Below are 17,520 nucleotides of genomic sequence, written 5' to 3'. Positions count from 1 at the left end.
CACATGACAAACAACCACAAGGTAATGTCTGCACAATGGAGTCAGTCACTCACATGACAAACAACCACAAGGTAATGTCTGCACAATGAAGTCAGTCACTCACATGACAAACAACCACAAGGTAATGTCTGCACAATGGAGTCAGTCACTCACATGACAAACAACCACAAGGTAATGTCTGCACAATGAAGTCAGTCACTCACATGACAAACAACCACAAAGTAATGTCTGCACAATGAAGTCAGTCACTCACATGACAAACAACCACAAGGTAATGTCTGCACAATGGAGTCAGTCACTCACATGACAAACAACCACAAGGTAATGTCTGCACAATGAAGTCAGTCAAAATTTAGGCCTGCGCTTATAATTTGAGTGTGATGTAAGGATACCATCATGAAAAGCACATTTAATAAAAAAAACGTTATTATGGTCTTACTTTTACTTATAAATGAAGTCCATGTGCAGCTCCTTCTGATCAAAAGCATCGATAACTTGTTTATGGAACTCTTCCTTATCTTTCTTCAGTTTTAAAAGTCTCTCTGTCTCGATGGAGATCTTCCTTTATTACCTCCTGCTTAGAGTGAAAGTCCAGTTTAGAAAACGGTTTTATTTTAGATATGTAATCCTCCATGTTAAAAGTGCAAGCGAGAGGAAAAAATAAACTCTTGCTGCTTGTTGTCACTTCTTCTGCAGCCGAGTAGTCGCAAGAAGGATCACTAGCGCCCTCTACCACCAGGAGGCGGGAGTCATTTACTGACTCATATTTGACACACGCAGCTACGGTATATTAATAAAACATAGCTGCTTACTGTTCTTTTTAGCATATTCAATAGCTTGGACCTTAAATCCTACTGAATAGCTCTTAATCTTCTTCCCTTTATGCGATTTCAAATGATTGAAATCAGCCTCCTCCATTTTGAAAATGATGACAGGTGAAGTGTCACTCGTGACGTGACGAGTTTGACCCGGTGGAAATTCTAGGCATATGCTAATTATTTGGCGAAATGTGTGGAAATCCTGAGCCGGCGGTAATGCTAAGCATGCGCTAATTATTTTGCGAAACCAGTTTGACCCAGCAGTAATTCTAGGCAGGTGCATACTATATACCCGCTGGCAATTCAAGGAAATACGGTAAGCGGTAGAAAATGGATGGATGGATTGGATTGGAAAACAGCAAATGCATTTGGACGGACAAAACAAACTGTATCAGTTATTGTCCGCCATGTCTGTCACCAAATCAACGTCTAGGTCCAGAGTATATAAAGTCAGCAAGAAGGAAAGGAGAATGAAGGCAAAAGAGTGAGGAGTGTCCTGACCAGATATTACATCCCTAGATTGATTGTTGTAAAATATTCTTCATCACATGGTGTACTTCCACGTGTGCAATATAGGTGTGACTAATGTATGATGTCTCAGGTGTGATTCACTAGCAAAGGCCCCACAGCACACTGGACTCCAGTTCATTGAAGTTCAGATAAGTTGCACTTCATTGAAGAACTTGCACACAAAGAAACACTGGAGGCGACTATGACGTACTCATTTTCAGCGCATGCGTACTAGGTCACGTTGCGCCGGCTGACGAAGGATAAGCTCAGGTGGGATTTACCCACTTTTAGTGTTGAAGGGACCTTTAGTCGCTGCCCTACGTTGTCTCAACTCTTCCCTGTCGTGGGATTAATGGCCGTGGTTGAGACCACAATATAGTGTTGTATGCAAACTTGTGGAGATGTCCATGCAAACTGAAGGTCCAGTGTCACACCCACCTCGGGGGAAGGTAATGTAGACTTTGCAAACCAGACTTTCAAAACCAAGGATGGCAAGGCACGCAGTTGGTAATAATAAATATATTTATAAAGGATTCTTGAATTGTTGCTATTTTTTAGAATATTTCCAAAAAATCTCACGTACCCCTTGGCATACCTTCAAGTACCCCCAGGGGTAAGCGTACCCCCATTTGAGAACCACTGCCTTAAGGCACTGGTTCAAATCCAGCTCCATGGATCACTCATTACCTTTTTACCATGAATTGATTAACGTGGACCCCGACTTAAACAAGTTGAAAAACTTATTGGGGTGTTACCATTTAGTGGTCAATTGTAGGGAATATGTACTGTACTGTGCAATCTACTAATAAAAGTTTCAATCAATCAATCAATCAACAGTGCGTATTCAGAGCGAATGTAAAAAAAATAAATAAATAAATATTCTCATTCACAACACAATCTCTTAGATTTCCATTTTATGATACATGTTGACATTATTTATTGACTGTATTTAAAAAAGATACAGTGTTTTTATTTAAATGAAGATATGAAATAATCCTAAATGAAATACAATGACTTGGTTTATATTATTGTATATACGAGGTCAGAGGTCGGGAACCTTTTTGGCTGAGAGAGCCATGAAGCCAAATTTAAAAAAATGTATTTCCGTGAGAGCCATATCATATTTTTTAACACTGAATACAACTAAATGTGTGCATTTTGAAGTAAGACCAACATGTTTAGAGTATAATAAATCCCTTATTCCTTTTAATAACATTCTTATTCTGAAGTTAACCAATAATAAATGGAATACTTCTTACCATTAATGCGACTTCTTGAACAAGTCTGGTAGAAAACGGATGGATGGATAAAATGCATGAGAATGTTTTGTATTTTGAACGTTATTTTTAGCTCTGTGCTTACTAGCGGAATTATTCATAATTATGGTGTTAAAGCAGGGGTGCCCACCGCACACTGAAGAATCACAGCAAGCGGGGGCCATTTTCAGCATTTTTATTTTAAAAACCAATACAATATATGTATAAAAAATATACATGTGGGCCTCCACTCAGTTATGATCCCGGGGACCCCAAAGGGTTTTGGTCCCCAAAAAATATTAAAAATGTGTCATTATTCAGTATTGTAATTTTTATTATTATGCAAGTTTTAAATCTCTAGATCAACATTAGAAAAAAAAAGGAAAAAACACTAAATATGCAATATTTTCACCCAATAACTTTTTTAGGTGGGATGTTTGAGATGATATAATAATTGGAGCCTTCATTTTGGATTTTGATTCATTATTATTTTTTGAGCAATGACACTTAAAAACAAACCACACTAAAATAATTGGGGATCCAAAAGTGTCCTATTTATTAAAGTATTAAAAAATAAATTATACATTTTTACTTTTAGCACAATAATCTCGAGCTCAACTTCAGATATATCCGTCAATTTGAAGTTTTATTGTTGTTTATGTTTTGTTTGTTTTAGGCCCTTCTTTAAAAGAAAAAAAACAGCTCAGTTTTTTAAATGGTATAACACAAAATATGCAACATTTTCCCCAAGTGGAATATTTAATGTGATGTAATCAAAGTCAATCATTCAAAATGACATTGTTTTTGATTTATTATTCTTTTTTAAAGAAAGAAACAGCCTGCATGGCAGCTTTGTGTTATAAGAGTCAGCATTGCAACAATTTCTTGTCACATTTCACCTGTTTGCTCTTTTATACCACTTTTTATGTCTTTTATTCTTTTTGAATTGTATTCTTAAAATGTGCCGTTAAAAAAGGACCCGCAGGCCACACTTTGGACAGCCCTGTGTTAAGCAATGTCAGCTAAGATTTATCTGAGAGCCAGATGCAGTCATCAAAAGGGCCACATCTGGCTCTAGAGCCATAGGTTCCCTACCCCTGGACTAGGTCATAAAATCAGTGTCAGTTGAGTCGGTCCATATGTTGCCTGTAGGGATGCTTAATGTCCAGCAGATGTCAGTATTTAGTGACACAGTTTTGCAATGTGTCGAAACGCTTCATGAAGCCTCATCACTAAACACAACTAATTAACATAATCTCATCATCAAAATAATCATCTCAGTAAATGTTTGATGTATGGGGACAGAAACTCTTGCTCAGGACAGAGAATCTCCTCTGGCAGTGGCAGACAGCAGACTGGCAGAAACATGGTATTCTCTCACATAAATAGCTGGGTCCAATTAAGAAAACAGTTATTTTGTAAATTAGCCCAAAAATAACCATCACATGTCTAAAAAGTATTCACATAGTACTTTTGCATTTGTGAAGCAGTCATTTTTGTACATAGTGTATTCAGGCTTCGACAAAACAACTTGTAAATGTCCAGAGTCCCTCAGCAACACCCAGCTCCTGACAATCATGGTTTGGCCCAAATTAGGCCTAATTAGTCCAAGCAGGTGTGCTCAGCCTTTAGCCACACATTCACAGCCATGGTGAGTGAGAGCTTGCAATTTGTTTGTTGAGCATGCTTTCTACTGACTAAAAAAAATGCTTTTCACTAACAATTGAATGTGTGAAGTTCGTCCATGTTGAGCTTCTTATCAAATGTGCAGTTTGAGAGGAAGCCAAAGGTCAAACAGTGACAGTGTGGGGTCAAACTGTCACATCCAGTGAGGGAGGAAGGATTGTTTTGATGTGCTCCAATTGTGACTAAACCATCAAAAGAACTTCACGGATGCATTTATAGAACTTCATGGGCGGTGTAGCTCAGTTGGTAGAGTGGACGTCCTAGCAACTCAAAGGCCTACTGAAATGAGATGTTCTTATTTAAACAGGGATAGCAGCTCCATTCTATGTGTCATACTTCATCATTTCAACATATTTTTGCTGAAAGGATTTAGTAGAGAACATCCACGATAAAGTTGGCAACTTTTGGTCACTAATAAAAAAGCCTTGCCTGTAGCGGAAGTAGCAGACGATATGCGCGTGACGTCACAGGTTGTGGAGTTCCTCACATCTGAACATTGTTTACAATCATGGCCACCAGCAGCCAGAGCGATTCGGACCGAGAAAGCGACGATTTCCCCATTAATTTGAGCGAGGATAAAATATTCGTGGATGAGGAAAGTTAGAGTGAAGCACTAGAAAATATAAAGGCGACGGCTTCAGGCATGGCAGTGGGAGCAATTCAGATGTAATTAGACACAACTACTAGGATGATTCTGGAAAATCCTTTCTCTGCTTATTGCATTAATAGTGTTTTAGTGAGATTATAAAGTCACACCTGAAAGTCGGAGGGCTGTGGTGAACGCCAGTGTCTCTGAGAGAAGCCAAGATCACAGCTGCCTTTTCGAGCTGCAGGAGGAGGTCACATAATCCACACAAGTCTCCGGTAAGAATAATATCACAATTTTCCCATCCAAAATTTTGCTGGTTGACGAAGACAAACGTTTGCTTGACCGCTCTGCATTAAAGCTTCACAACAAAGAAACACCGGCTGTGTCTTGGTTGATAAAGGCAGCCGCAAACCACCGCTTTCCACCAACAGCATTCTTCTTTGACGTCTCCATTATTGAACAAATTCCAAAAGATTCAGCAACACAGATGTCCAAAATACTGTGTAATTATGTGATGAAAAGAGACGACTTTTAGCCGTGTGTGATGCTGGGCTGAAATGTCCGCTTCAACCAATAACGTCACACACACGTCATCATTCCACCACGTTTTCAACAGGAAACTTCGCGGGAAATTTAAAATTGTAATTTAGTGAAGTAAAGCGGCCATATTGTCATGTGTTGCAATGTTAATATTTCATCATTGATATATAAACTATCAGACTGTGTGGTCAGTAGTAGTGGCTTTCAGTAGGCCTTTAAGGAGTTCCAGGTTCGATCCCCACTTCCGCCATCCTAGTCACTGCCGTTGTGTCCTTGGGCAAGACACTTTACTCACCTGCTCCCAGTGCCACCCACAATGGTTTAAATAAAACTTAGATATTGGGTTTCACTATGTAGAGCACCTTTGAGTCACTAGAGAAAAGCGCTATATAAATAGAATTCACTTCACTTGGTGTAACTGTGTGGTGGTCATTAAAGCAGAATTGGTGAAGCTTTCTTTGGAAGCAGGATGATGTTGGCACTGCTTGACTCAGTGTGGTTTATGCTGATGATGTTGAGGATGACAAAAAACTGCTTACCTTGACTCACTTATTGTAATATTATTCTTTTCTCATAGGATTCTGACCCTTTTTTCAACTTCATGCCAATTTTTTTGCTTTCTACCTCCTTTTGTCTCTCTGAACATTGTGACTATTCTACACATACAATTGTTTTCTTTGCCATGTTCACTGTAGCCCTTATACTTCCAGTATACTCCCTCCATACTTGGTATTAAAGTCTCTTGTCTTGCAGGCGTCTGCAGTGATGGAGGACTTGGAGAAGACTATCAGTGAGCTCAAACAGCAGCTGCTGGTCAGTGAACATCACAGACAGACACAAGCCAGGGTATGAGATGGCCTAAAATGAGATTGGAATTTTTTCAAGTTCGCTCATCCGCTGCTTCTGCTCAGGATCAGGATTTGAAGTTCCAGCAGGAAAAAGATGACCTGCAGATCAGCTACAACGCAAAGGTGTGTGCTCAAATCTGCTGGTGCTTTTTCAAGATTTACATTCTAGGTTTGTATAGCAGTTCTTGTATAGGAGAAAAAGTGATGGACAATGTCGACCTCCAAGACCAGGGGTGTCCAAACTTCTTCCACTGAAAAATCAAAGTTTTGATATGTTTTTATTTGAAAAACCAATACAATATATGCACAAAATATACATTTAGGTCTCCACTCAGGCTTGATCCCAGGGACCCCAAAGGATTTTGGTCCCAAAAATATTTAAAATCAGTCATTACATGAAAACGTTGATTTATCTCAGTAATTATATTCAGAATGTGAAACTTACATATTATATCAATTCATTACACACATAGTGATATATTTGAAATGATTAGTACTGACAATTACTGAAAATCCCAAATTCAATATCTCAGAAAAGGTGATTATTAGTTACGACTAGTACCAAAAAATATTTTTTATAAATGTGGGCCAAGTGAAAAGTATGAAGATGTAAAGTTTCAGCATGTACGGCAATCAATACTTAGTTGCAGCTCCTTTTGCCTGAATTGCTGCAGCAATACATGGAGTCCAGCAGTCTGTTGCACCCTCAGGTGTTATGAGAGCCCAGCTTGCTTTAATAGTGGCCTTCAGCTCTTCAGCATTGTTGCATCTTCCCCTTCACAATACCACACAGCTTTTCTATGGGGTTAAGGTCAGGTGAGTTTGCAGGCCAATCAAGAACAGGGATACCATGGTCCTTAAAGCAGGTCCTGGTAGACTTGGCACTGTGTGCAGGTGCCAAGTCATGTTGGAAAATGAAATCTTCACCTCCATAAAATTGGTCGGCGGCAGGCAGCATAAAACTTCCTGGTAGACTGCTGCATTGACCCTAGACCTCAGGAAACCCAGTGGACCAACACCAGCAGATGACATGGCACCCCAGACCATTACCCATTGTGGACCTTAGACACTGGACTTCAGGCAACAGGGATTCTGTGCCTCTCCTGTCTTCCTCCGGACTCTGGGACCTTGATTTCCAAAGGAGATACAAAATGTACTTTCATCTGAAAACATAACTTTGGACCACTCAGCAGCAGTCCAGTCCTTTTTGTCTTGAGCCCAGGCGAGACGCTTTTGACGTTGTCTCTTATTCAAGAGTGGCTTTACACAAGGAATGCGACAGCTGAAGCCCATATCTTGCATACGTCGGTGCGTGGTGGTTCTTCAAGCACTGACTCCAGCTGCAGTCCACTCTTTGTGGATCTCCCCCACATTTTTGAATGGGTTTTGTTTGACAATCCTCTCCAGGGCGCAGTTATCCCTCTTGCTTGTACACTTTTTTCTAGCACATCTTTGTCTTCCCTTCACCTTTCTTTTGATGTGCTTGGACACAGAGCTCTGGGAACATCCAACCTCTTTGGCAATGACCTTTTGTGTCTTGCCCTCCTTCTTGAAAGTATCAATGCTCATCTTTTGGACAGTTGTCAAGTCAGCAGTCTTCCCCATGATTGGGTGTCATACACAATCAAAACCAGACTTTTCCAGGTGTTTTGAGGGAGTTAGCTAATTAGAGTGTGGCACCAGGTGTCTGGGGCGGTATAGCTCGGTTGGTAGAGCGGCCGTGCCAGCAACTTGAGGGTTGCAGGTTCGATTCCCGCTTCAGCCATCCTAGTTACTGCCATTGTGTCCTTGGGCAAGACACTTTACCCACCTGCTCCCAGTGCCACCCACACTGCTTTAAATGGAACTTAGATATTGGGTTTCACTATGTAAAGCGCTTTGAGTCACTTGAGAAAAGTGCTATATAAATATAATTCACTTCACTTCAATATCTGACTTTTTCACCATATTCTAATTTTCTGAGATGTTAAATTTAGTGTTTTCATTGGTTGTCAGCTATAATCATCTCCTTTTTGACAAAAAACCCTTGAAATGTATCAGTCTGTTTGGAATGAATGTATACTTTCTACAAGTTTGACTTTTTAAATGGAATTAATGAAATAAATCAACTTTTTCATGATATTCTAATAACATGACCAGCACCTGTATTCAGTACTATTGTTATTGAAGATTTAAATCTCTAAATCAACATTGGGTTTATCTGTCAATATAACATTTTTAAACATTTAAGTTGTATGTCCTTTTTGTCAAAGAAAACCCTGTTTTGTTATGGAAAAAAAACACAAACTATGCAATAGTTTCCCCCTATAGAATTTTAAAGTGGAATATTTGATATTATAGAATAATTAGAGCCTTAAAAATGTCAACACATAACACCATTGATTTCAATTTATTAATTTTTTAGCAATGACACACAAAAAAAATGGCACTAAAGTTATTGGGGATACAAAAAGGTCCTACTCATTAAAAACAGAAAACTTTTTTTTAATTATTGTTTACTTTAAACACAATCATCTTTAGATCAACTTCAGGTCCATCTGTCATTTATAACTTTTATTATTGTTTGTTTTTTGTTTGTTCTTGTTAGGCCCTTCTTTAGAAAAAAAACAATTTTGTTTTTTATATGGCAAACACAAAATATGCAACATTTTCCCCCCAAAATATCTCAAAGTGGAATATTTAATGTGACATTGATTTTGATTAATCATTTTTTTAAAGCAAATAACAGCCAGCACGGCAGCTTTGTGTTATTAGAGTCAACATTGCAACATTTTCTTGTCACATTTCACCCATTTGCTCTTTTATACCACTTTTTCTGTTTTTTTATTTTTTTTAATCGTACTTTTAGAATGTGCTTAGGGCCGTTAAAAAAATTCCCCGCAGGCCGCAAATGGCCCCCGGGCCGCACTTTGGACCCCCTTGTCCAAGACCAACATCAACCAAAGATGAATTAGATGCAATATACCGTATTTTTTCTACTATAAGGCGCACTTGAAATCCTTTCATTTTCCCAAAAATCTACAGTGCGCCTTTATGACCCGCAGCGGCATAATTCTGGTTGTGCTTACTGACCTCAAAGCAATTTTATTTGGTACATAGTGTAAAGATAAGTGTAACCAGTAGATGGCAGTAACACATAAAAGATAGGTGTAGACTGCTAGATGACTCCAGTAAACAACACCAAAACGTTAAATGGGGGGCGGTATGGCGTAGATCAGTGGTTCTCAACCTCTTTTCAGTGATGTACCCCCTGTCAACATGTTTTTAATTCAAGTACCCCCTCATCAGAGCAAAGCATTTTTGGTTGGAAAAAAAATTAGATAAAGAAGTAAAATACAGCACTATGTCATCAGTTTCTGATTTATTAAATTGTATAACAATATTGCTCATTTGTAGTGGTCTTTCTTGAACTATTTGGGAAAAAAGACATAAAAATAACTAAAAATATGTTGGAAAAAAAACAAGTGATTCAATTCTAAATGCAGATTTCTCCACATAGAAGTAATCATCAACTAAAAGAGCCCTCTTTGGGGATTGTAATAGAGATCCATCAACTTCATTCTAAACATTTCTTCACAAAAAAAATAAATCTTTAACTTCAATATTTACTGAACATGTCCACAAAAAATCTAGCTGTCGACACTGCATTTTTTTTTCTTACATTCATATTTTCTAGAAGTATTATTCAATAAATAAAGGATTTTTGTATTGTTGCTATTTTTACAATATTTAAAAAAACAATCTCACGTACCCCTTGGCATACCTTCAAGTTCCCCCATCTGAGAAGAACTGGCGTAGTGCCAGAAACCTGAGGGTTGCAGGTTCGCTCCCCGCCTCTTGACATCCAAATCGCTGCCGTTGTGTCCTTGGGCGGGAGACTTCACCCTTGCCCCCGCTGCCGCTCACACCGGTGAATGAATGATGAATGAATGAATGACAGGTGGTGGTCGGAAGGGGCCGGCAGTCCACCCCAGGGCAGTTGTGGCTACGAAAGTAGCTTACCACCACCAGGTGTGAATGAATGATGGATTTTTATTTTTATTTTTTCATGAAAAAGGGAGTTTTTTGGGGGGTTGGTGCACTAATTGTAAGTGTATGTTGTGTTGTTTATGTTGATTTAATAAAAAATTCTCCTGCGGCTGCCAATCGAGCCCAGTGGTTGGGGACCACTGATCTAAACCACAAGTGTTTTAAATGTAGGATACAAATCTGTGAACAGGACTCTCGCTGCTGTGTTGGATCCGCTTTGGACTGGACTATCGTGGCATAGAGGTCCCGTTTGAACGTATTGGTATGGACCTCGTCGGACCATTTCATCCGAGCACCCGGGGATATCGCTTTGCACTAGTCCTGGTGGATTACACAACGTGCTATCCCGAAGCAGTAGCACTGCGCTCCATCTCTGCAAAAAGTGTAACACAGGCACTGTTTCAAGTTATCTCCCGAGTTGGAATCCCGAAAGAGATTTTAACTGACCAGGGCACGTCCTTCATGTCACGGACATTAAAGGAGCTGTACGGATTATTGGGGACCAGCGTTTACCACCCCCAGACAGATGGATAGAACTTTGAAAATCCATGATCCGGAAGTTCGTACACGAGGACAAACCAAATTGGCATAAATGGTTGGATCCCCTATTGTTTGCAGTGCGGGAGCTTCCTTAGGCCTCCACAGTGTTTTCCCCGTTTGAACTGTTATTTGGCAGGAAGCCGCCAGGGGTACTGGACCTAGTTAAGGAAAGCTGGGAGGAAGGTCCAAGTCCCAGTAAAAACGAAATTCAGTACGTCATGGACTTGAGAGCAAAACTCCACACATTGGGTCACTTATCACAGGAGAATTTGCTCCAAGCTGAAGAACGTCAGCAACGCTTGTATAACAACTCAGACAGTTTTCACCGGGAGAGAGAGTACTTGTATTACTCCCAACATCCAGCTCCAAATTACTCAGACAGTTTTCACCGGGAGAGAGAGTACTTGTATTACTCCCAACAAGTGGCAAGGACCCTTCGTGGTCACACGACGAGTGGGTGACGTGGATTATGAGGTCCGGCAGTCTGACAACCCAAACCTACCATTTCAGATCCGAGCTAGTTCCTAACTTGTGAAAATCCTCTTCCAAGCAGCAGACCACTCACTCATAAACTAGCCACACTTGATGAGCTAAACTGAAGCAGACTTTTTGTCCCGGTCAAGATCAGGTTTAAAGACCGGCCCTGCACCTGGGTCGTCTTCAAAGTCAAGTACAGTGGCTTGATGCACCTGCAGGATGTTGATTGAACCCTTTCAAGATAAAAGTGATGATTTCCAATAGTAGAGGCCACATAATGACATTATTCCACCTGTGTGACATGAAAAGGCTGCCATTTATTGTCACATGTCGCTTTTGATGGGGAGCTAGATTGCATGCGTGGTGATTAACTGACGGCTCGTTGACTTTCTTTACGGTTCCTCTTCTCTCTTTGTGGCTCAGGTGCAAGCGCTGCAGAGCGAGGTGGACAAAGAGAGAACAGAGGACAGGAGGAAGATGGACAAACTGGAGGATGCACTCAGGTACAGTGAGAAAAAGTGTGTGTATACACAGGGGCGGCATAGCTCGGTTGGTGCAGTGGCCGTGCCAGCAACTTCAGGGTTGCAGGTTTGATTCCCGCTTCCGCCATCCTAGTGAACAGCAGTCAGCTGTAGCCGTGTTTCTTTCTGAGCCTCTATATCAGGGGTCACCAACCTGCGGGCACCAGGTCGCCCATAAGGACCAGATGAGTCGCCCGCTGGCCTGTTCTAAAAATAGCTCAAATAGCAGCACTTACCAGTGAGCTGCCTCTATTTTTTAAATTGTATTTATTTACTAGCAAGCTGGTCTCGCTTTGCTGGACATTTTTAATTCTAAGAGAGACAAAACTCAAATAGAATTTGAAAATCCAAGAAAATATTTGAAAGACTTGGTCTTCACTTGTTTAAATAAATTCATTTATTTTTTTACTTTGCTTCTTGTAACTTTCAGAAAGACAATTTTACAGAAAAAATACAACCTTAAAAATGATTTTAGGATTTTAAACACATATACCTTTTTACCTTTTAAATTCCTTCCTCTTCTTTCCTGACAATTTAAATCAATGTTCAAGTACATTTATTTTTTATTGTAAAGAATAATAAATACATTTTAATTTAATTCTTCATTTTAGCTTCTGTTATTTCGACTAAGAATATTTGTGAAATATTTCTTCAAACTTATGATTAAAATTCAAAAAAATTATCCTGGCAAATCTAGAAAATGTTTAGAATCAAATTTAAATCTTATTTCAAAGTCTTTTGAATTTCTTTTACAATTTTTGTTCTGGAAAATCTAAAAGAAATAATGATTTGTCTTCGTTAGAAATATAGTTTGGTCCAATTTGTTATATATTCTAACAAAGTGCAGATTGGATTTTAAATGATTTAAAACATGTCATCAAAATTGTAAAATTAATCTTAATCAGAAAAAATAACTAATGATGTTCCATAAATAATTTTTTCAATTTTTTTCAAAACGATTCAAATTATTTTTTCTCTTCTTTTTTTCCGTTGAATTTGGAATTTTAAAAAGTCAAAATTGAAGATAAACCATGTTTTAAAATTCAATTTTCATTTATTTCTTGTTTTCTATTTTAAACCGTTTAATTAAGTGTTTAAGTGCATATTAAGTGCATATTTTCAAATACCGTGTTTTTTGGATTCTAAGTGGCTCCGGAGTATAAGTCGCACCTGCCGAAAATGCATAAAGAAGGAAAAAAACATATATATGTCACACTGAAGTATAAGTCGCATTTTTGGGGGAAATTTATGTGATAAAATCCAACAGCAAGAATAGACATTTGAAAGGCAATTTAAAATAAATAAAGAATATTGAAGAACAGGCTGAATAAGTGTAGGTTATATGAGGCATAAATAAGCAACTGCTATGTTAACCTAACATATTATGGTAAGAGTCATTCAAATAACTATAACATATAGAACATGCTATACCTTTACCAAACTATCTCTCACTCCTAATCCATAAATCCCATGAAATCTTCTTCCTGGATGTGGCTTCTAAACAACTCTGCCAACTCCAAAGGTATGCATCGCTTCCTCTTGTCCTTTTCTGCTGCATATTTCACTACATCCAGCTTGTAATCTGCACTACATGATCTCCTTTTCAACGCCATTTTTGTTCAGCCCTTCTCACTTTTTATAAGTTACCGCCAACGTGGAAATGATCCATTTTAATAGCTACGGCAGTAGCATATAGCAGTTAGCATCCCATGACCCACAATGCACTTCTGCCATGACCCTCCCCCGCAGAATTCTTATTGGTTGACGTGTGTGTGACGATTGCTGACATTTTCTTCGTCTCGTCTGCGAATGAGATAAATAATATCGATATTCTACGGCAGGGGTCGGGAACCTTTTTAGAAGCCAAATATTTTAAAATGTATTTCCCTAAGAGACATACAATATTTTTTTTAACACTGAACACAACTAAACGCGTGCATTTTTAAGTAAGACCAACATTTCCAGAGTATAATAGGTCTCGTATTCTTTATAATAATATTGTTATTCTGATTCTAACTGTGGAGGGGGCGTGGCCTGCGGGCCTGCAGCAAAGCAGGATGTTGCCAGGACCGGCCTCGAAATCAGCGACAGGTGTGTAGATGGCCCACCTGGGCCTTGTTATCTAATCACCTGTCGCTCTGTTATAAGCAGCAGCCAGGAGGAGAGACAGGGTTGGGGCTGGAGCCAGAGCGCGAGCGAGAACGAAAGAGAAAAAGACAATTGCTGGAAAGCAACTGAGAGACTTATTGAAAAATAAAATAATAATGTAACCCTGAAACAGGCTCTCATGTCGGTGCTTGGTGGTCTGAAGAACCCCCAGGAGGGCAAGCCCCACACTAACCAATAATAAATAAATGACTTCTTACCATTAACGCAACTTCTTGAACATAAAAATGCATGAGAATGTTTTATATTTCGAATGTTATTTTTAACACTGTGATTACCATCGTAATTATTCATGACTTATCATGTTAAGCAATGTCAGCTCAGATTTATCAGAGAGCCAGATGCAGTCATCAAAAGAGCCACATCTGGCTCTAGAGCCATAGGTTCCCTACCCCTGTTCTACAGTAATGTGTTAATTTTACACACATGTTGCTCCGGAGTAAATGTCGCACCCAAACTGTGAAAAAAAACTGTGACTTATAGTCCGAAAAATATGGTAATCGTGTTAAGTTCTACTATATACACGGCAGAAAATGGCTTTACAAGAAAAAAGTGTGCACAGTTGCACATTTTAAAATTATGTTTATTATACTGAATTATTTTTACATAGGATGAACATGATTTTATTATGTTAACTATTTTACATTATGTTTGCTGTGTAACATTTTCATCAATTAAAGCAGCATGATATTTTATGTTAAGTACACACAGTTTTGTTGTGTTAACTTAGTGTCACTCTAGTACGGGGGTCGCCCTAGTGCAGGTTTACTTAGTGTCACTCTAGTACGGGGGTCGCCCTAGTGCAGGTTTACTTAGTGTCACTCTAGTACGGGGGTCGCCCTAGTGCAGGTTTACTTAGTGTCACTCTAGTACGGGGGTCGCCCTAGTGCAGGTTTACTTAGTGTCACTCTAGTACGGGGGTCGCCCTAGTGCAGGTTTACTTAGTGTCACTCTAGTACGGGGGTCGCCCTAGTGCAGGTTTACTTTGTGTCACTCTAGTACGGGGGTCGCCCTAGTGCAGGTTTACTTAGTGTCACTCTAGTACGGGGGTCGCCCTAGTGCAGGTTTACTTAGTGTCACTCTAGTACGGGGGTCGCCCTAGTGCAGGTTTACTTAGTGTCACTCTAGTACGGGGGTCGCCCTAGTGCAGGTTTACTTAGTGTCACTCTAGTACGGGGGTCGCCCTAGTGCAGGTTTACTTAGTGTCACTCTAGTACGGGGGTCGCCCTAGTGCAGGTTTACTTAGTGTCACTCTAGTACGGGGGTCGCCCTAGTGCAGGTTTACTTAGTGTCACTCTAGTACGGGGGTCGCCCTAGTGCAGGTTTAGTTAGTGTCACTCTAGTACGGGGGTCGCCCTAGTGCAGGTTTAGTTAGTGTCACTCTAGTACGGGGGTCGCCCTAGTGCAGGTTTACTTAGTGTCACTCTAGTACGGGGGTCGCCCTAGTGCAGGTTTACTTAGTGTCACTCTAGTACGGGGGTCGCCCTAGTGCAGGTTTACTTAGTGTCAATCTAGTACGGGGGTCGCCCTAGTGCAGGTTTAGTTAGTGTCACTCTAGTACGGGGGTCGCCCTAGTGCAGGTTTAGTTAGTGTCACTCTAGTACGGGGGTCGCCCTAGTGCAGGTTTACTTAGTGTCACTCTAGTACGGGGGTCGCCCTAGTGCAGGTTTACTTAGTGTCACTCTAGTACGGGGGTCGCCCTAGTGCAGGTTTACTTAGTGTCACTCTAGTACGGGGGTCGCCCTAGTGCAGGTTTACTTTGTGTCACTCTAGTACGGGGGTCGCCCTAGTGCAGGTTTACTTAGTGTCACTCTAGTACGGGGGTCGCCCTAGTGCAGGTTTACTTAGTGTCACTCTAGTACGGGGGTCGCCCTAGTGCAGGTTTACTTAGTGTCACTCTAGTACGGGGGTCACCCTAGTGCAGGTTTACTTAGTGTCACTCTAGTACGGGGGTCACCCTAGTGCAGGTTTACTTAGTGTCACTCTAGTACGGGGGTCACCCTAGTGCAGGTTTAGTTAGTGTCACTCTAGTACGGGGGTCACCCTAGTGCAGGTTTAGTTAGTGTCACTCTAGTACGGGGGTCACCCTAGTGCAGGTTTACTTAGTGTCACTCTAGTACGGGGGTCACCCTAGTGCAGGTTTAGTTAGTGTCACTCTAGTACGGGGGTCACCCTAGTGCAGGTTTACTTAGTGTCACTCTAGTACGGGGGTCGCCCTAGTGCAGGTTTACTTAGTGTCACTCTAGTACGGGGGTCGCCCTAGTGCAGGTTTACTTAGTGTCACTCTAGTACGGGGGTCACCCTAGTGCAGGTTTACTTAGTGTCACTCTAGTACGGGGGTCGCCCTAGTGCAGGTTTACTTAGTGTCACTCTAGTACGGGGGTCGCCCTAGTGCAGGTTTACTTAGTGTCACTCTAGTACGGGGGTCGCCCTAGTGCAGGTTTACTTAGTGTCACTCTAGTACGGGGGTCGCCCTAGTGCAGGTTTACTTAGTATCACTCTAGTACGGGGGTCGCCCTAGTGCAGGTTTACTTAGTGTCACTCTAGTACGGGGGTCGCCCTAGTGCAGGTTTAGTTAGTGTCACTCTAGTACGGGGGTCGCCCTAGTGCAGGTTTACTTAGTGTCACTCTAGTACGGGGGTCGCCCTAGTGCAGGTTTACTTAGTGTCACTCTAGTACGGGGGTCGCCCTAGTGCAGGTTTAGTTAGTGTCACTCTAGTACGGGGGTCGCCCTAGTGCAGGTTTAGTTAGTGTCACTCTAGTACGGGGGTCGCCCTAGTGCAGGTTTAGTTAGTGTCACTCTAGTACGGGGGTCGCCCTAGTGCAGGTTTACTTAGTGTCACTCTAGTACGGGGGTCGCCCTAGTGCAGGTTTACTTAGTGTCACTCTAGTACGGGGGTCGCCCTAGTGCAGGTTTACTTAGTGTCACTCTAGTACGGGGGTCGCCCTAGTGCAGGTTTACTTAGTGTCACTCTAGTACGGGGGTCGCCCTAGAGTGTCACTCTAGTACGGGGGTCGCCCCTAGTGCAGGTTTACTTAGTGTCACTCTAGTACGGGGGTCGCCCTAGTGCAGGTTTACTTAGTGTCACTCTAGTACGGGGGTCCGCCCTAGTGCAGGTTTAGTTAGTGTCACTCTAGTACGGGGGTCGCCCTAGTGCAGGTTTACTTAGTGTCCACTCTAGTACGGGGGTCGCCCTAGTGCAGGTTTACTTAGTGTCACTCTAGTACGGGGGTCGCCCTAGTGCAGGTTTACTTAGTGTCACTCTAGTACGGGGGTCGCCCTAGTGCAGGTTTAGTTAGTGTCACTCTAGTACGGGGGTCGCCCTAGTGCAGGTTTACTTAGTGTCACTCTAGTACGGGGGGTCCGCCCTAGTGCAGGTTTACTTAGTGTCACTCTAGTACGGGGGTCGCCCTAGTGCAGGTTTACTTAGTGTCACTCTAGTACGGGGGGTCGCCCTAGTGCAGGTTTACTTAGTGTCACTCTAGTACGGGGGGTCGCCCTAGTGCAGGTTTAGTTAGTGTCACTCTAGTACGGGGGTC

General features: G+C 41.2%; 1 protein-coding gene across 4 annotated transcripts in view; it reads left to right on the top strand.

The window, feature by feature from the left end:
- The window catches only part of cep112 (centrosomal protein 112), a 406,308-nt gene that overhangs the window by 110,503 nt on the left and 278,285 nt on the right, over positions 1-17,520 (top strand). For all 4 annotated transcript variants that reach the window (XM_061885269.1, XM_061885270.1, XM_061885268.1 and 1 more), the window contains 3 exons: positions 6,153-6,245; positions 6,311-6,370; positions 11,717-11,796. In XM_061885269.1, the coding sequence (XP_061741253.1) occupies positions 6,153-6,245; positions 6,311-6,370; positions 11,717-11,796 (233 nt within the window). The remainder of the gene's footprint in view (positions 1-6,152; positions 6,246-6,310; positions 6,371-11,716; positions 11,797-17,520) is intronic.

Source organism: Nerophis ophidion, linkage group LG23 (assembly GCF_033978795.1).
Source record: "Nerophis ophidion isolate RoL-2023_Sa linkage group LG23, RoL_Noph_v1.0, whole genome shotgun sequence".
NCBI lineage: Eukaryota > Metazoa > Chordata > Actinopteri > Syngnathiformes > Syngnathidae > Nerophis > Nerophis ophidion.
This window is presented reverse-complemented; position numbering and strand designations above follow the sequence as displayed.